Raw genomic sequence first — 20,153 nt, 5'->3', positions numbered from 1 at the left:
GCAAACACTGCACCTCATCTGTTTGCAACCACTTCCATACGTTTGCAGCTCTCTTTGATTAAACTTCTCCAGGACAGAGCAGAAAAACACACAGATAAGCTCTGGGGCACCTGGCCGACAGTCGCTCCTCCTTATCTTGGCCTCGAAGAATGCCTGCGAGAAAACATGCTTGGGAGCCCTGGCAGTGAAGGCATGGAGCAGAGAGACAGACTCCATGAAAAATTAACAAGTCTCTATGCTGATTTATCATTTCCTCTTAGAGAGAGAGCTTAATTAATGTTAAAAGGTCAGATACTCCATCTTAACAGTTTGCCTTCAACTGATTTTAAACAGCTGCACCGTCGCTATTTTTAATTCTAGGACAAAGCTTAGCTCGAGGAGAGTTCGGAAAAGGTTTTTCGTGAAGAACCATCCAGCAGCTTCTTCTGTCTTGAGCCGATGGTTTAAGCAAGGGAAGCCACCCACAGGAGACTTGTTGGCTCTTGGAAAACGTCAAATGAGAACATTTTTCCCCAGCTGGGACACTCAGGCACACACACACTTTTCTGTTTGAATGAATATCTTTCCATCAAAGAAGAATCGCTGTAATTGCAAAATGGATAACGAGATCCACAAACAGGACCTCCTTTAAGAGGTGAAGCGTTCTCAAGACTAATTCAAAAGAGGGTTTCAAACGCGTCTCATTGAGGCGCCTCGCAGGCAAGCTCACACTCTGAGTAAGAACAAACAAACACTGCCAGGTCAGGGAGCCAGATTGCAGGCAGGACAAAACCCAGCAGCAAGCTCCATAAAACGCAAGCCCCCCCACTCAAAGGGAGAGCTAGCTTAGATCAGCAGGGCATTCTTATTCACGCCTGACAAAACACATTTGCAGAATGAAAAATAGTCTCAATTCTGCCTCTTGGTAGCCAAGCAATTCGAAACGTGGCTGGACAGCAAAGTCCTCGCATTCAGATAAGACGCTCTTGCCTCCAGCTACTGCTTCACATAAACAATCTGCACGCTCTTTAAGTTATGTCTACTTCGTTTCAAGGACATTGTCATTATGGCCATTGGTCAAGGCAGCAGCAAGACTAATCTGCATGTGAAGGGCCAAGCCTGCTGTGTGCATTACCATCAGACACTGCAGCAGCTCAATGAACCTTTGCAGAACATCTCCCATAATCGTGAGTTTAAACAAAAGCCCAGGAGGGGCTGGGGTTACCATTATCTTGTCCATGCTGCTCTAGCATAAGCTGAAGCATCAGCAAGGTCCAAGCCTCCCAGGTTTTAAAAACGGCAGAGGAGCCACGACTGGCGGTCCCCTGGCGCAGGAGCAGGGTAGCTCTGGTAGCTAATGCATTACACCAGGCAGCAATATTACAAATATTATCATTTTCTTGTTCTAATAGGGGTGTTCCTATAACTCAAAGATGCACTGAACCTCTCCACTACAAAGTCCTCAGCATGGGGAGAAGATGGGTAGCCCCAGCTTGCTCAGTGCTTCCCAAACTACTTACCAGAGCCCATCTGAAGGCACTTGCATCTTCCTTCTCTTAAGATCCCTTTGCAAAGGACTGATTTTTTATTTTCATTTTTTAACCCCAGGACTGAAGCTCTTTGCTTCTCACAACCAAGAGCTATCATAGCTTCAGATGTCCCCTTTTTTTTTCATTTTTTTTTTTTTTTTAAAACGCAATGCACTGAAGACCAGGGCTCACCTGGAGGTAGATTGCTGCCTCTTGGTAGTTCATTTCCCAGTTGTGGCGGGCAGAGCTTTGCTGCGCGCAGCAGTCCCCGGCAGCAGGGCTGGAGGCATCGTGGATAACGTCATAGCTACCTCCATCTGCATCGGGGCAACAGGAGAGAAAACGATTTACAACTAAGTGAGCTGAGATGGGTCAGGGAGCAGGCAAACAAGCCAGGCAGCGGGAGCAGGAACAGGCATCGAGAGGCAACGGAGCGCCCAAGGAACTGGCAGTGTGCACGCAGTGGTTGACCCTTCCCACGTAGGGGCTTTTAAGAGGCACACTCAGACTCAACACCTCAACACGGGAATGCCCCCAGAAGACCATCAAAGGGACAGGATCCCATTTAATGCAACAAGCAGGTCTCCTGCCTCGGGACAGCCGTGCTGTCACGTCCCTAAAACACCACCACCAGTCAAACTGCAAAGAGGCAGCAAGCACTGAGGCTGCAGGGCGTACTAGCAGCAGTAGTACAATATTTCCAGGAGAAAAACCTCATTTTTCAGAGCTCTTCAGTCATTAAACAACGCACCTTTGCAACACTTTTTGGTGCAGTTAAGCACCCATCTCCTTCTGATGAGAAGGAACAGCAAAGTTAATTTTCAGTCCGTATCCCACAGATTTACTTTTTGAGATGTCTCCGCCACCAGTAAAGCATTACAAAGCAATGCTTTACTGAACATCTGTACGAGGTTTCATAACTAAAAATTCCACTTAAAAATACAATTCAGTTGCAAAGAGCAGCTCCCAAGCATAGCTACACACGCAGATCACCTTTCCCATGGGAAAGCTGAGCAGGACACGTAAATAAGCTCCAGCACTCGCTCACGTGCATGTTCTACAGCCTCGGTGCTATTAAGACACACGAAACACACATGAAGACCATCACTGTTCACAGAGAGATGCCATTTCTTCTTCTGGGATGGGAATTTGTGTTTTGCAGCTTCGATGACGAGCACTACGCAGACCCCGCAGAGGTGAGGCCGGTGCTGGAGCTCCCCGGAGCTCCCCTCGGTACCCAAACCACGCCGGGGTTCTCGTTCTCAGCAGGACTTCCCTCCTCCACGGCCCCGTTTTCCCCAGGAAGGCGCCTCTCAGATTGACCCTACCAGCGCAAAAGTGCTGAATTCCCCCTTTCTACGAGCACAGACGCTGTGATGGAGCAGTTGGCTCTCTCTGTGCTGCTACGGGGTGGGGAAAAACAACAGCGAGTTTCTTTTCCTCTCCCACAACGGGATGCTGAGGATTTGCTGCACCTCTTCCCTATAAGAAAACAGCCCTCATTAAACAAGTGGTCAGGTTTTTCTGGAAAACCTCAGAGTACAGAGGCCACACCAGACCTCTGCACCCCTTGAAACGGCTCCTGCAAGGTCAGCAGCCCCAGCACCGAGGCAGAGCCCCCCGCTGCCTTTCCCACCCCCTAATCAAACTCAGACAGCACTTATCGGAGGTTTGTGAAAGCCTCCCAGGCTGCAGGCAGATTGCTGGAACCCTGCAGCATTCAGCCTGCTTCTCTTCGCTTCCCCCATACCTTTAAAAGACCTCTCCACGTTCAGCTGAATGTTTCGGTGGGGCCGATTGCTCCCCCAGACCCCATTCTGAAACCCTAAATGAGCACAGCTCTTAGAGGGGGGGAATAAACACAGATGATGGAGCTTTTCATTTATCCACAGAACTGGAACGCCAGTCTTCGTCGTGGATTTGCTTTTTAACTGAAAGATACCAGCAAAGAAGGCAGAAGCTTTACACTGGGAGCTCTACAAAGTTCTTCAAAAGCGATTCTTTGCAGAGCTTTTACTGCGTGCACGCTCCAAAGAGAGACTCCCTTGGACTGCAGCCTGACTGCAAACCCCTTTGTGGGAAAGATGCTTAGCAGGGCGCTGGAAGACCACGTACGGGCTCCACGAGGCTCCAGGCACACCTCCAGCTGCTCCTTCAGCATTCGGTGGCTGGGGCACGGCCGCAGGGTTCCTCGCTCCGAACTGCACCGCCTGCTCCAGGTCCCTACGGGACTCAGCTCAACTCGAAGCACAGAGAGAGCGGAGAGAAAATCCCCGAGTCGCTCATCCCTCGCAATTCAGGAGATGGTGAAAAAGCAGAGAGCCAACACCTTGGCTACCCCAGCTCTTCTGGGGAAAGGGGACATGTTCAGGAGGTTGCCACCCTGGTTATTGGAGCACACTGAAACGTTTCAGGATGTCAAAACACGCCAGGCACAAACCAGCAAAGTTTTGCAGGGCTAAACAAGGCACCAGAACACTGCTCCTACCCAAAGACACCGAACTACCTTTAAACTTGAATTCTTTCCCACAGACAAACCTCTCTCCGTAAAGGCCCAACTCAGGGAAAAGCTACGCCGCAGTAAAAAAAGAGAGAACATCTCCCTGCCTTTCACAGCCAGCTCACAGCTGAAGCAGAAAGGATGTGCCAGGGAGATCAAGCCTGCGAACAGCTCTCAGAGACACAAGAAGTAACTCCAGAAACCCCGCTATTTGCCTCCTGCCTGCCCCAGGCATCATCTTTCCAGGCACAGACAGCAGAAACGTTGCAGCGCAGAGCTGCGTTTCGTGGCTGGGCTCCTTCCCCACCAGGTACCAGAAGGCTGATCTAGCGTCCCCGAGGCAACAGCATCATCTGGGTAATAAATAATAATAATAATAATAAAAATAACAAACAACAACAACCGACTTGAGCAGCGTCTCTCTGCCTGCTCGCTTGGCAGCCCTCCAGCCGGCTAATTTCCTCAGCTGCTCCCACGCTAACAATGACACAGAGTAATGCCAGCCCCGCTCCGCTTCGGCTCGTGCCGCAGCGCGTCCCCGGCGGCGGTTACCGTCGGTGGGGAGCTCGATGAGGTAGGAGGATCTCTCCACGGGACTCCCGCGGTCCTCCAAGTAGATGGCAGGAGGCTCTCTCCACCGCATGGCAGCCGGCGCTGCCTCCCCGAGTCGCTCCCCGGTTGCTCAGGGCAGAGCCACGCGCAGGAGGGTTTCCTCCGAGCTCCGCGGGGCCGCGCGCATCTTCCCCTTCCCGCTGAGGAAGGCGGCTCGGAGCTCGGCTGAATCGCTTCCCTCTCGCCGTCCCACAGGCAGGATGCTGGAAGGTTTTGCTGGCGGGCAAAACTGCTTTTAAGATGAGTGTGGTTGGAGAGCAAGGCTCGGCGCGCCACGCTCTCCTGTCCTGGCGCGGAGCAGGGTTTGCTCCCCAGGGAACGCGAGGAACCAAAGGGAGAGGAGCCAGAGTCCCGCTGTGACTAGTCAGCACATCTCCCCCCACCTCCCTCAGCAAAAAAAAAAAAAAAAACAGAAGAAGAAAATAAAACATTTGCCAAGTTCACGGTACAAGGGGCGTGACGGAGCAAGCGGACGGGGCTGCTCACAGATGGCAGAGCTTCCTTCCACACTTGTGTAACTTATCCCAGACGTTCCCCGAGAAGGGAAAGAGGGAGGGGGGGGGAAAAAAAGGAGGAAAAAAAAAAGAAAAAAGCAAAACCAGCTGGCTGCTTACACAAGGCATCCGGAACGATACTGCCGGGACTGCAACGTTTCCATTCAGTGCAGCAGAGCATGCTCCTGTGTAAATAGTTTCCATATGTCATCATTACAATAAAAAACAAAAAGGAAGAAAGAGAAGGAGCATAAACTCTCCAGAACCCAAACCTCTCCCTTTGCAAAACAAATTCCCTGCTTCGGGGAAGGAAAAACTCCGAGGGCTGAGAGGGAGGGAAGCAAGGAACCAGGGAGAAACTCAAGTCTATTTGGATATTCACTGTTTGATCTTTGTTACCTGCGTTTAATAACTTTTAAATCCAGCTGGAAGCCTGCTAGGAGTTCAGGGAGTTACAAACCAACTCCACGGGGCAGCCCCACGCGTGCCTCGGGGCTCCCCCAGGCTGGCTCTCATCACCCTGTGCCGCAGCTGTTCTGCTTTCTAGCAAGCACAGACTTTTTATGGCGTTACCCCGAAACAGGCTTAGATGTTGCTAATGAGACTCCAAAGCCATGTGTCTGTACCAGATTAAGGGGGGGGTTCTCCTAGAAGGCTACGGAGGCCTACCCGTGATGGCAGGACACCACAGGCTGCAGGGAAGGCAGCCCAAGGGACAGAACTGAACAGAAATGTTCTCATAGCTCAACACACCGCTCGTACAGCTCACACATCACGTGCACGCTCCACGTAAGCCAGCAAAACGAACGGTGCTGGCGTTAGGGGTTGCAGACACGAGTAATATCTCCCTTAGAGGCAAATAAATGCAGGCAGAGGACACAGGACTGAGGTGCGAGGACACAACTTCGCTCACGCCGCCTTACGAGGTCATTCCTTCTTCGTTAAGCATAACCTGGCATCAGCTTGGCCTTTTGTTTCCTTCTTGCAACCACGTTTGTGAGAAGTGCTACCCTGCATTCACCCCTCTCCAGGAAGGAACAAGCCTTGTGGTTATTATTCCTTCCTTGGGAAGAGGCCGGACCTCTGTCGAGAGGCACTTGCCAGCCACCTCGTCTCAGGGGAGCAGCGTCTCGCTGTCGGGGCTGGGTGCAGTTCCAGCAGTGCCTGCTGCTCGAGGCAAGTCAGACTTCCCCGAGCTGAGCAAATATTTCACGCCTCCAGATGTGCAACCTGGCCTTAACGGCACGAGCATCGTGGGTCTAACCCCAGCAGGGAGAGCACGAAGCAGTCTACGTCGCATTTTCTCACTGCGGCACTCGGCCATCTGACCGGTGCCCTTTCTTTCCAGGCTCTGCCACGCCACCTCTGTTTCTTACGCCACCCACCTCGACTGCATTCATGTCCGGGTACCCAAACTCGGCTGGCCGCAGGCTTTCAGCTGCAGAGAAGTGTAAGCAGGCGCCCAGCAGCATGTGGCACGTGCCCATGGAGGATGGAGGACGGCATTTGGTGCCTCCAAAGGCTCCCAGAAGTGCTCCTCTCCTGGGAACTCCCCAGCAGCTGAGCCGTGCAGCGGGTGCCACTGCAGAAGATGCAGCTGTGAAAAACCACGGAAAGAAGGGAGAGGGCTGCCCTTCCCTGCACGAGCTCCTTCAGCCCCAAAGCCAAGATTTTGACAGCACACAGGCCAGACAAATCCCCACAGCAGCTGTGGCCTGGAAGCAGCCAGACCCTGAAGAGGCACCGAGCACGCTGGCATCGCATCAGCACCAACGACGGCGTTTCCCTCTCCACGCGTTGACGTGCCACGGAGCTTCACCTCCGGCGGATTTATCGCTCCGCTTCCCTCCGGTGCCATTGATAAGCAACTGCTCCTTTTATTCTCAAGTGCCGAGGCGTGAGCACGCACGCATTTGTCTCGTCAAGGCCAGGCTCACCTACCCGGGAGGGGAAAAAAAAAAAAAAGCTGGAAGCCGCCTGGAAAGCACAGCTGGTTTGGCACCGAGCCACGCAGCTCGGAGGTGAGAGACAGGCAGCGAGCTCAGCGCCCTCCGTGTGCCACTGCCAAGGGAGGTGATGCAGGACCCAGCCTTTAGGTCCAGAATATCCCAGCACCCAGCCAGGGGATGGGATGGGGACGATGCCAAGGGACAGGGACGATGCCACGGGATAGGGACGACACTTGCAGAGGCAACGGCATCGGGGCTCTTTGTCTTGCTGCACTCTTGCAGCCTCCACCAGCTGTGAACCTCAAACAAACAAAGCCACGTCGGCTTCCCATTTAGCACAGGAAAGTTTTTCCAAAATATGGATGTTGCCACTTCCTCTTAGCGGTACGAGACGATTCGAGCCTCCCGTCTTCACTTTTATTTGAGACTCCCGTTAGTTCCTGCAGCACGCACACGAGCTCGCTTCCCGCTGTCATCCAGCACGCTACAGGGAGCTGGATCCGCAGGAAGGATGAGCAGATGTCCCCCAGCATGGTAAGCCACTTTTTATACATTATTGCCTCTTACCAATTGTGCTGCCTATCTCCTTATACTGAATACAACTTAAACCCTGCATTGTTTAGGGGACTGCTGCATCCTTGCTAACGTCTGCACCGCGCACACTTAAAAGCACCGAGGCACCAGCGACGCACAATGACTGAAGAGCTAAAGCATTGTCGGAAACTGTTTTGTCTCAGCAGAAGCAGTGCCTCCAGTCAGCTCTTGCTCCGAGCGGGTCAGAGCCCGAATTTAGCTAGCTGCTTGTTCTGCCGCTCGCTACGCGACGCGATGATTCACACCGGCATTCGCTTCCTGCACCACCCTGCTGGGGACAGAGAGACAGTCGTAAGGAAGAGAAAAAAAAAAAAGATAAAATAGTGGGAGGCTTCAGAGAAAACAGGGATGAGAATAATTCATGGGCTTCATGAGAAAGTCCATGGGCTATAAGGAGGGAGCAGAACCAGGCACCTGCACGATCTGAGAACGTAAAACAAAGGAGCTCCTGCTTCTTTTAACGCAGGTCCCAAGCATTTTTAATCAGCAAAACTCACGTAAGAGGAAAGGTTGCACTAGGAAGACATAGTTAAGAATTAAGAACCTCGCTTTTGTGTTCAGCCCAGTTGCTGCTGGTTTCATATCCTCTATTTATGAACTTAACAACTGAACCTTTCCACCACAAAAAGGAGAAGTCAGAGCCACAACAGAAGGATCACCTACAGGCTCGTAGTATCCATCCTTTTAGCAGCTAACATGCTCTGTAATCCTGTCGGTCCCATCGTATCACAGCGACAAGGGCTCTACAGATACAGAGACACGGTTCTGTAACTGGAATTAAACATCTGAGCATTGAAACAACTCGCTTCGAATGGAAAAACAGCTGGGAACACTACGCTTTTTGTTGACCCCAGCAAAAAAAGAGGCAAGCTCTGCCTGTGACTCATGAGAAAGGCCAGACATGAGATGTACGCACCCGGTTATGATCCACAGCTTTTAGGGAAGTAACCGAAAGGGAAAGAGACAACATCGGAATCCCTCGGATAGGGCATTTCTTTAACACATCCTGCTACACGAAGGAATTTCCTCTTTTTGTTCCAGAAAGGGAAACGCATGCCTCACGGCTTTAACATGCCAGAGATCTGCTCCAGCACCAGCACCACGTCAGCATTTCCAGGGCGCGTTCCTCGTTTCAATTCTCCAAAGCGGAGCTTTTGCGTTCTCCCGATGCACTTTGGAAAGACGTTTGATGAAGCTGCAGCCTGGCCTTTTTAAGGGAAGCAGCACTCTGCCAGGTCCAGCTTCCAGTTTTTTCCACCAGCGGCTCTCTGAGGCAGCCGCGATACCAGCAGTGGGAAGCAGAGAAGCTCCTTGCTTACATGAGACCAGCACTACTCCGAGCAACCAACCTGCATGGCCGCGGTTCGCTCCCGTAGCAGCAGCTCTCATAATTCCTCCAAAATCAGCCAGCCTCTGCACGACTCAACAAACACATCCACCTACAGTACCATGATGGAGAGCAAAGCCTTGTCAAACTCCGGCCAGCTCCTTTACAGAGGAGGATGAGACCCTGGATGAAACAGGTACTGAAACCACAGGATTTACCTAGGTAAAGACCCACCTGCTGCTCAACCACTGCCTCCGCCGGTCCTCGCAGCCCTACCCCGCGTTGCCTCCCGCAGCCAGCGCTGGAGCGGAGCTAGGATGGAGTCAGCCAAAGCTGCTAATGAGGCACCTAATTACCTGACCTTTCCACCCCGAGGAGAGAGGGGTAGCAAGAAAACGAGTAAAAATAAGGTTTCATGGCAAAACTCGGACGCCTTACCGCTGCGGGCTGAGATCAGAGGGAGCTGTTTGTACGGTGCAGCAGGGAGAGGTACGCAGTTATGTTTCGTGGTGTTAGCATAAGGCTCCACAGCGCTTCTTCTGAAATACAACACTGCCACATCTCTGCTGTCTCTCAGGGTGCCTCAGCCAGGGAACGGCAGCTGCCGGCAGCAGAGGAAGATGCTGTAAAGGAATGGGGGAAACCCCAGCCCCAGTGCTGTCTTAAAAGGAAGCATTAAGAAAGAGAAGATGCCAGCATATTCTATGGAAAGCGCTGCTGGCAGGAACTGGATAGGGCACGTGTAATAGCTGGGGAGGAAGGGAAGAGCACTGGAAGCCCAGCACACGTGGATGCGTTGGTTATTCGAGCCAGCACGGATGCAAACATCACCTGCCTACCCCGATCTTACTCTTGTTTGAAGGACGAAGGAACATACACGAGGGCTGCCCGTCAGGCAGCTCACAGAGCAGCTGGCTGCACAGCCTCCATTCGTATTGCTCACATCCTCCATCTAAACACACCAGGCACACCACTGCCAGGACGTATCTTTCCAGAACACTATCAGCCTACCTTGTAACCTCACGAGATAAATAAATGCATGACTTTGGGTTCGTATGACGCTCTTGTCCATAAGCCTGACACTAAAAAACCCGCCCTTAAATTACAGATTTCAGGAGAGCTGCTGCTGGTCTCCCATTATTTTGCCTGGGAACCTGTGGCTGACCGACCTGCCATCGCCATCCTGCTGGTCACCTTTTGGGGCTGCAACAAAGTCCCTGTCCCAGCAACGTGCAGACTGCTACACCTGTAGCCTTAAGGGGAAAAAAAAAAATACATCTGCTGACTTTTAAATGCCCCACTTAGGGATCAGCTCAGTGCTCTGAAGCCTCCCCCTTCGCAACCAGCAGAGATGAGGCCCTTCCACCAGCCTTGGTCACTTCTTTCCCCCATCCCTCACCCCGCTGTAAGATGCCCGCGTGCATTTACTTCACCCAGCAGGACCCATGGGGTCACTTGCTCGCACCTCCAGCAGCTCAGGAAAAGCAGAGCACTTCATACTACCTGAGGGCAGCAAGGCAGAGAGAGGAGTTCCAGCAAGCCTGGCTAAACAGCGATCCCCCTTGCACCAGGAAAATCAAGCAGCTGTGCAAGGAAGAGCAGCATTTTCCCGTCTCCGCAGGGACTCACAGCTAGCGAGCTAGCTACATAACCAGCTGGGCACAGCCGGGTTGTGTTGTAGGACCACCACGCTGAAGAGAGGTCATCCACAGCCCTCGCGCCTCCGAGCAGGCGCCGATCCCTCCGTGCGGGGTGGCCATGCCACAGGAAAAGGGGACGGGCTGCAGAAAGGCTGCACTAAGGCTGAGACCTCTGCCCTGCACACCTCCTTCAGAGCCCCATCGCTGCAGCGAGTGGCCTGAAAGCACCAGCTGTAGAGGATGGCATCCCCTTCCTCCTCTGCCTGCATCTGATCCTACTGCTAGTGACACAGGACTGTTAACGACACAAACAACTCACCGGTGAGGTTTGACCCAGGGATTTCAGTGCAGGGTTGCTCACTTAGCCCTACACCTCTCCACTCAGTTAACCAAGAGCAGGAACGTGTCTGTGTATGCTAGTGAAATCCTTCAGCGGGCTACGTCGCTTCTGCACGACAAACTTCCAAACCTGCTGAGGATGGCAGAAGCGTTCCAAAAAAATATGGCTACAGCTGGAATAAGAGACAGATGAGACGTGCCCAGATGACAATATCTGCTACACGACTGCCTGCCACACACGTACGTGAGCAGCTCGTGTGTCCAGCCCCGTAATATCAGAAGGTTTAACATGGCAGCGCGCGGGGATGCATCCTAAATTTTCATCCCCTATGTAAGCACGAAAAGAAAAGCTTTTTGTCCCAGGCGGAAAGCCAGATCACGATGAAAAGAAAACCAGCGCTGGGTAGGAGCTCCAAACCCCCACGCTACGATTCAAAGCACAGCAGTCTGTCCTCGTCGTCCTCCGGATCCTCCATCGTTGCTGCGGCAGACCAACACACACACACACCTTTTCTGCCTCCCTCTCTCCCGGCTGAGGCCAGCAGCAGCAGCACAGGTGCAGGAGCTCCCTGCTGAACGGCTCGCGAGAAGCAGATGGCTGCAAGCCTAAAGCTGCTCCGGCAGCTCCCTGTAAAGAAAGCAGCCACGCAGAAGTCAGGCAGCGCCTCGACATGCAAAAAGCAATTATGCCAAAGACACGGGGAGAGCCCTGCAAGGTCCAGATCAAAAGCCAGGGACGCTGGAGACGAGAAAGGCCCATCAAATTCAGCGCACTTTTCCCAGCTTCAGGATCAGAAATGGAGCGTTCTGCCTCATAAATTCTACTTCCAGCAAATTCGAGCTTAAATCCCCTGAAGGCAATAAGGAAGAGGCAATCAACAACAACTCTAACCACTTCACAGATGCTCCTGTTTAGTTTATACAGCACTTCTTACAGCATTCAAATGGGTAAAATGGGATTTCAACGCAGGGGGGCTGACGGCAGCAGGCAGGATTCCTCGGTGAAGATACCAAGGGCAAAGGAAGTTCTGAGCAGCATCACATCGGTTATGATGAGTGAACTCAGCGTGCTCAGCCTCTGCTCATTTCAATCTGCCAGTAAGCGAGCTTGGCTGAACCGAACATCCTGCATCGACAGTGCCTTAAAAATCCACAGGAATCGTAAAAATGAGGGGGGAAAAAAAAAAAAAAAAAAAACCAAAACCACGAACAAACTGATGCGTTCCCTGGGAAGCCATGAAAAAACTAATTGCCGTTTGCTTCCAACTGCTGTTCCGCTTCCTGAGCCAAATGTTCCCAAGTCAGCTGAGGAGTGACCGGCTAGAGCTGGAAAGTGGTCGCTTTCAAACCGCAGCCTGAACACTCCCGGGCTCCTTAACAGCTTTTATAGCCCCGGGACCACCTGCTCGAGAAGCGGAGCCCTGCGAGGCCGCGGCACGCGGTCTCCCACCTAGAGGGATCAGCCTGGGGGGACAACGCGCAGCCTGGCCTGCTCTTCCGCTCCCCCACCCGAAAGAGGAGAGCCGCACGCAGGGAAGATACGCACCACGGGCTGCCTCCCTCTAAGCCTCAAGGTCGTTAGCTCGGTCTGCACAAAAGGAGCGCGAGGAAGCTGCCAGGCGCCTCGCCCCGCTCTGCGGCATCCTCCCTAACTTACAGCAAACCTGCATGAAAGATGGGATCCGTCGCTCGTGCTCTGGGAGATGACAAAGGAGAGGGAACCGTTTGACTCCGGGATCATGGAACGCTAACCCAAGTCTCCTTTACCTTGCAGACGCTTTTGCTTGCTCAGATTTGAACAGCGTGGGGCATTCAGGACGAAATCATTATTTTATTTTATTTTTTACTGCGCGAAAGAGTCAACAGTGCAGGGATTCTGTTTGACAAAGCATCCTACTGTGAAGCACACAATGTGCGCATTGTGCAAACTGATCTCCTGCAGGGCTAAGAAAACAAGGCAGGCTCAAAAAAAAAAAGTAATACACGCGCTAACTGCGGCTCACAATACCTCCTGGTACTCTCCTCCGCTCGTGGCTTCTCTTCGGGAGGTACCACATTTCCAGAGTCACGTTGAGAATCACTTGATAAAAACTCCTTTCTGAGGCCTGGACAACGCCGAGCGCTGTTTCTCTTCAATCAGAGATACCAGCTCTGCCTCTCGTTACAGTATTTTAAGCAGAGCCAAGGCATCCTGCCTTAAACCCTGAATTCTCGGTGTAAATGAGATTCCAGGGGATGTGTATTTGGAACTTCCCAGCAGATACATTTTTCCGCTGTTTCCAGCATGGTATCGCAAGATACTCAGCATCTCTTGAAAACTTGCCTCCTTCCTCTGAGTTCACAGAGCTCATCACCCGGGGAAATGGATTGTACCGAAGGAGAAAACAATAATCTCCTTATGTTTCGGGTGTTCATTTCTCTTTCCAATATTTTCACCCCTCGCTCATCTCGGAGGCAGTTTTGCTTCGCTTTGCTTGCTTAAAACATTCATTACAAGTCATCTAGGCCAGGAAAGGATTAGAGGAGCACTGGCAGAAGTTGCAAAAACGCAAGGTTGTTAGGTTGGAGCAGAGACTTTCAGGGGCATAAACAACAGCTCAGCACCGAACTTGTGCTTCAGAAGAAAATAATTCCCCTGTACGTAAATTTTGAAGCAGGCACACGCTATGAAAAACAAAGCACGCACAGAAATGTAAACCAGGAGCTCTTACCACGTAGCCTACCTGCAAATTTCCACAAGAGGCATAACCTACACTTTCCAGACGAGACGCGTTGACCACGGCGACGTTAACTGACTTACCCTAGGAGCAGATTCAGCAGCAGAACCAGGTCGCTTCCAAACGTGAGTTCCCAGTCCTGTGCCCTGGCCACGCTTCGCCTCTAACGCAGCAGCTGAAGTGCTGCTGCCGGAACTAATTAAAGGCCAATCAGTAGAACCAGGAGCCACGACGAGAGGAAGATATCCTGCGTAGCATCCAAGAAGGCGACCAGATAACCCAAAGGCTGTCTGAGAGCCTGGCTGCCAAAGATCTCGGGATTTGCCAGGTCCGCTGCAGGCACTCGTTTGTTTTGTCGTCCCCTATTTCTCCGCACCAATTAGCTACAGCGCTTCCCCAGCGTTATTAGTGCTCAGCCCACACAACCAGCTTCTGGGTACTCACTTTCATACACAGGGATTACAGATCCCAGAGGATTTATTAAATCCACTAGGTATCTGACATGTAAAACACTTCAAAAGGTGGCAAAGTCAGAAGGCGTTCACGATTACGGCGGCTCCTCGAGAAGCAGAGCTGCTGAGGGTCTGTGCGGTCACCGCATCGCCCCCAAAGCCAAGGATTTACTCTCTGCCCATTCCCTCAGCCCACCAGACCACGTGCAGTTGGTTTACACCTGAAATCTCTCCCCTCCTCTCGCTGCACCTAAAGCAACAGGAGGAGGAAGGCAGCGGGGGTGTCTGAGGAGGGACTCACTGAGCAGAAGGGCTGAAGCTGCGGGCTACGGGGACAGACTCGGTCTCCTTTCGCTGCTGCTACAGCCACGTTCTGGAACCAGATCCAGCACAGTAGAGAACCTTCAGGTTGCATCGATTACTGGAGAAATCAAAATCCAGGCTGCTCACGGGTCTCAAAAGAAGGCTAGCTGTCCCCGATCCTGCGCCACTCCTGCAGGCCTGTGCCTACCTGTGGATCAGTAAGCGGTATACTGAAAAGAAAGACGAGACACCCAACTAATGGCACAGACTCCGTGTTCCAGAACGTCACAAGGGCTCCCACCGGCCAATTATGAGCAGAAGAGCGTTGCCAAAAGCCTCTTCCCTCACTCCATCCAGGAGCAGGGCCAAGGTGCAGAACCAAGACCGTCCTTCACAGCGCCCCGAAGGCACCACGCTCCGCTGCAGAGCGGTGCTCACCGGCCAGCAGCACGCTTGCCTTGGCCAAATTCAGACCCTCCAGCCTCACCCGCAGCGAAGTGCCGGCTCCTTTACGTGCTCTGGGCCACCTTCTCCTCCGCAGCAGCGCACGGGCACAGAGGCACGTTCCTCGACAGCTCCCTGCTTGCCACCCAAGAGGGCAGGCTGGCTCTAGTCCTCCTGAAAGCTGGCTCTTTGGGCAGCGGGCACCGAGGCGGCAGAGGCCCACCTCACCGCTTGGAGTTACACCTTCCTGTTTTCCAACAACCCTTCCAGAAAACATCGCCCCTGGCTGTCGCAGCCGCCCCCCCTGCACCTCCCCAGGCACACACAGTAATTCTTTTTTATTACCTCAATAGCAGATGCGGTTGCTTTCCTGTAAGAACCCAGAGTTTAAAGACGACTTCTTCCACTTGCCATAATCCATTGTGCGGGAGAAACAGACAGACAATATCACATTGTTCCCCGCACAACGCCTGGAGCTGTACTTTCTGCTCTGAGCGCACTGAGACTCCACTTGAGGCTACAGCAATTTCCACGCAGGGGGCAGAGGGGGATCTTCTACCTGATCTAATACAGGGTAAATCAATGTGCTCTCATTTATTGCTTATAATTCCCATCAGCTCGAGGAGAGGCACTGTCCTAGAGCTTCAAGGCTATCCCCGCCGGCATTGTGCAGGAAAACACGCCTCGCTCGTGGAGGTATTTTGAGATCCCCGTTTGAATACACGCTAGGAGCTCAGCGAGGCCAGGGACCGCTCAGCCCAGGCTGCCTCTCACCCTTTTCAGTACACGACTTTGGGCAAGGTCACGCAACGACTGCAGCCCTGGTTTTGCCTCCTGTAAGATCCAGAATTAGTCACTCGCCTCGGATAAGCGTTGGGAAGCTTAACGAGAGCGCGTCCAGATTCCCCGATAAGACGTAGCAGGGAAGGGCAGCGTCGTGCTAATTAGCGCGAGCCACGGATTCGAGTGATGACAGCGCTCCTCTCTGCCTCCTCCAGCTGCTGGAGCTCGTGCAAGAATGACCCAGCACCGCAATCCTTCACGCTGCATTCAGAGAACCGCCTGCACCACAGGGACCACGTTTTTCTGGACGTGAGCTGAATTCCAGCCAACTTTGCAGGATTCTGACCTTTCGGGGCGGCTGAAGAGACGTGCACCCCAGCACAGGACAAGGAAGGCAGAGCTTTAATATTCCTCCCCATGCAAGTACTTGCTTCCATTAAGGGCTTAAGAGGTGCATGATTAGGGAGATTAATTTTTGCAAGTGGACATTTTCTTTAAGAACGTAATTTTCCACACGGTTTTCTCATTTAGCTCCCTTTTACTCTAATCCCAAAGCAATCACTTACCCAAAAGAGAACTTTTCGGCGAGATTCTAAAAGGAACACACTCTCGCAATTTAAGCCGTTCCTTTTACATCAGCAACAGGCTTGTTTTCAGAAACCCGGGCACTGCTTACTCCAATCTGCCTGCACTTCCAGACAACCAACACCGAGAGTCCCCAACTACAAACTCATTCGTCCAAGGACCGGTTGCACAACCTGCGTCACGGATCAAGTTAAAAAAAAAGGAAAAAGAAGAAAGAAAAGGCACAAGAAGTTCCTTTAAAAAAAAAAAAAAACAACACGGGGTGAGAGCCAATATACTGGAACTACACACAGAGCTTACTAAGAGATGGCTGAGACAGCCCGGAACATGGATTAAAATTCGGAGAGGTAAATGACACAGCAGCACAGGACAGGACAGCGACTTGATTATCAACCTCTGACACGTCATTTAGCCCAAGGGTGGCTACACCCACTTTGTCTTACCTATCGTCTGCTTCCCAGGTGGCACTAAGGGTATTTCGACAGCCGGTATCTGGGGACAAACCTGAACAAACGCACGGTGTTCAACCTGCCACCGAGTCCCCAGGAGCCTGTGGCCAGGCACAGGCACGCCGTTCCTCCGAATTCTGCTCGAATAATCTGTTATCAGAGCTCAGGAATAAGGAAAACAAAACAAGAAGCACACAGCCCCCTGACCTTCCCTGTCGCCATGCCCTCATCACCCTACCAGGCTCCCCCTCTCCTGAAAATAAGGCTTCTCACACACTTCTCCCTGGCAAAGACAGGCCTTTGAATAAGAATGCAAAACTGTACGCTTTTTTAACATCACTTCTCTGCATTTCACAGTAGATTATCTTTGCAGGCAAGGAATAAAGCTAGAGCACACGTCATGTTTTTTAAACAAGCTTAATTTTGCCAGTGATGGCCTAAGTCTGCTCACTGCCTAATTTAAGCTTCCCGCTTCCCGGCGATAAACGTTCCTTTCAAGTTGCTCATGCTACCCTTCCTCTCTTAATCTCTCATCCCCGCTTGCAGTACCACCGGCTTCAGAAGGCTCCCCATGATTCAGTGTCGCTTGCACAGAATAGGCTTTATATTTTTCCCAGCAAATGCAACTTTAACAGGGATTAAAACATAGCAAAAAAACAGCTCTGCAACACCGAGACCCTCTGTTCAAAGCACATCAGCAAACGGATTCTCAAAAACTACACACCAATCTTCTAAAAAGCACAAAATCAGTCCCTCCACAACCTCCCTGTATTTCAAGGGAAGCAAATTTTGGAATATTTTTAATACGTTCATTCTCAAACCCATGCTTAAACACCATCATGTTGGCTTTAACCAGATGATAAACCCATATACTTCTTCTTTACAGGCACAGGAGGTGGGTGGACCAAAAGGCAAGAGAGGAGAGATTAAAATTAGTCACAAAAAAGCCTATAACAGGACGAAGGAAGCAGTCTCTCTTCTATTTAAGTTACAAATCGAGAGCTAAACTTCAAGAAAAACAGATGCAATAGAGCAGCAACGCAGCAGAGGTTAGGGAAAGTCATCTGGGCAATTTAGCCAGGGATCTGTGTGGCAGGGGCAGGAGAGGAGAAGTTGTGACTGCCAGAAACGAGCCACTAGCTCAGGAAGTCAGAGGAGGAGAAAATTAAGGGAACCTGTATGATTGCAAGAGAGATACCAAGTGACAGAATCGCAGAGGAGGTATGGATCGGAGCTATAATGCAGCAAAGAGGGGCCAGGAACTTATTAATATGTCGGAAATTTTAGGCTTGAACAGAGCGTGAACAGGATGACCAGATGGGTGCAGGTGCACACACCTGCAATGTCAGGTGGAAGTCAGAGAGATGCACCAAACAAAATCGCTAAAATACATTTGGTGAGGTGTAACAACAACAACAAAACCTCACTGCACGCTGAAGCACAGGTGAAGCTGCGCTGCTGAGAAGTTCGCCCTCTCCCAGGGCTCACAGGACGGCTCCGTCCCACCGAGTGCCTGGGGTTTACAGGAGCACGGATACATTGCCTGAAGTACTCCTGATTCTTTGGTAAGGTTACAGTGAGGATTTTAAAGGGATTTACCAGCATGTATACCTTTTGTTACAGCAAAAAATCAGATCGTGGGCTACAAATAGGCAAATAACAGTTGTGAAAGCCAGCACAGTGGGGCCAAGGAAAGGAGAAGCCCTGGGGCAATGCACAGGAAGGGAGAGCCGGGGGTACGGACAGCGATGCCACAGGTCATTATGCAGAAATCAGAGAGAAGAGTTAAAAAAGGCACAGAGCAGTGCCTCTGGTGTGCTCCACCCCACCTGGGGGCTACCAGCAAGCAACACAACCACCACCCCGGTCTGGTTTCCTCGGGCAGCCGCCGGGACGTCGAGGGACAGCTCCAGGAATTCCAGGTTCTGGCAGGCACGGGGAAGAGCAGCGCTGCAAAGGAAAGCGAGCGAGGCCATTTTTTGGCAGGCAGAAGGAACTACAGGGCTCTTACTTTCATTGGGCAGCTCCTCCCGATCCAGGTCGTCGAGCGGGGCCGAGGCGTTGCTCCCGCTGTCGTCCAGGGTGAGGATGAGGGGCACGTCATCGTCCATGCTCACGGCCATGCTGGCCCTCGCGAGGCTCCTGCTGCAAGAAGTCCTCCCCCGACGAGTCCCGATAACGCCTGCTGCGGCTCTACGCGTGGAAGGGCTCCGTCAGCAGCTCTCCCCGCAAAGCCTTCCATCGGGAGCGTCCTGTGGGTGTGCGGACACGGAGAGAGGCTCGCCCATCCCTACGCACTGCTCGCCTCCAAATATCGGCGCGGGGCACTCGGCTCGGGGGCGTTACCGGTCCCAAATCTCGCCCAGGGGGAGGCAGCGGGTGCCCACCTGCCCCGCGGGGTCTGCGGCTCGCGGGACGGCCCCGGGCGGCAGGGGGAGGCTGCGGGAGGCCGAGCGGAGGCAGGAGGCCGGCATGGCGCTAGGAGCCCGCAAAGCGCATGGCTCGGCCTCGACGCCTCCGCTGGAGGGGCTGCGCTCACGGGGCTGGTGCTGGGGCAAAAATCCCCCTGGAGGAGGCAAAAATCCCCCTGAAGGAGGCAAAAATCCCCCTGAAGGAGGCAAAAATACCTCTGGAGGGGGAAAAAATCCCCCTGGAAAGTGCAAAATTCCTTTCGGAGGGGGGTAAAATTCGTCCTGGAGGAGGCAAAATCCCTCCCTCCTGGTGAAAAATTTCCCTTAGAGGGGGCAAAATTCCTCCTGAATGATGCAAAATCAGTTCTCAAGGGGGGCAAAAGTCCTGGAGGGTGAAAAATCCCTTCTGGAGGGTGCAAAATTCCTCCTGGAGGAGGCAATGTTCCCCCTAGAAGGGGCAAAATTCTTCCTGGAGGGGGCAAAATCGCTTCTGAAAGGTGAAAATCTCCTTCTGGAGAGGGCAAACTCCTCCTGGAAGGGGCAAAATCCCTTCTGAAGGATGAGAACTCCCTTCCGGAGGGTGCAGAATTCCTCCTGGGGGAGGCAAAATCCTTCCTGGAGGGGGAAAATTCCCCCTGGAAGAGGCAAAATCCCTCCTGGAAGGTGCAAAATTCCCCCTGCAGAGGGCAAAAATCCTCTTAAATGACGCAAAATCCTTTCTGGAGGGGGCAGACCTTCCCCTAGAGGGGGCAAAATCCCTCCTGAGGGGGGCAAATCCCTCCTACGGGGGCAGGCAGAGGCGCTCCACGGCCGAGCCCCTCACAGCGAGCTCCCCCCGCCCGGCCTCCACCGCCCCCCCTCCCGCCGAGCCGCCCCGGGGCCGGACGGAGCCGAACCGAGCCGAGCGGAGCCGAACGCAGCCGAACCGAGCCGAACCCGCCGCACCTCAGCGCCCTCGCACCGCTGCGCCCCGCCCCTCCCGCTCCTCATTGGTCCAGCCGCGGTGCGCCTCCCCGCATCCCGCCAATCAGCGCTCGGAGGTCGCT

At 52.7% G+C, this 20,153-nt stretch overlaps 1 protein-coding gene across 6 annotated transcripts in view; it reads right to left on the bottom strand.

Annotated features, from left to right (window-relative positions):
* TPCN1 (two pore segment channel 1) overlaps positions 1-20,153 on the bottom strand; it is a 42,715-nt gene extending 22,562 nt beyond the window's left edge. The window contains exons 1-3 of one of the 6 annotated variants that reach the window (XM_066978914.1): positions 20,053-20,153; positions 18,708-18,948; positions 1,701-1,825 (exon numbers count right to left, since the gene is read on the bottom strand). In XM_066978914.1, coding sequence (XP_066835015.1) covers positions 1,701-1,825; positions 18,708-18,819 — 237 coding nt within the window. In that variant the 5' untranslated portion in view covers positions 18,820-18,948; positions 20,053-20,153. The other 5 variants (XM_066978913.1, XM_066978915.1, XM_066978912.1 and 2 more) reach the window with 5 other exon arrangements.

The sequence above is a fragment of the Anser cygnoides genome, chromosome 17, assembly GCF_040182565.1.
Source record: "Anser cygnoides isolate HZ-2024a breed goose chromosome 17, Taihu_goose_T2T_genome, whole genome shotgun sequence".
NCBI classification, from domain to species: domain Eukaryota; kingdom Metazoa; phylum Chordata; class Aves; order Anseriformes; family Anatidae; genus Anser; species Anser cygnoides.
The sequence above is the reverse complement of the archived record's forward strand: the minus strand, read 5'-3'. Positions and strand labels throughout refer to the sequence as shown.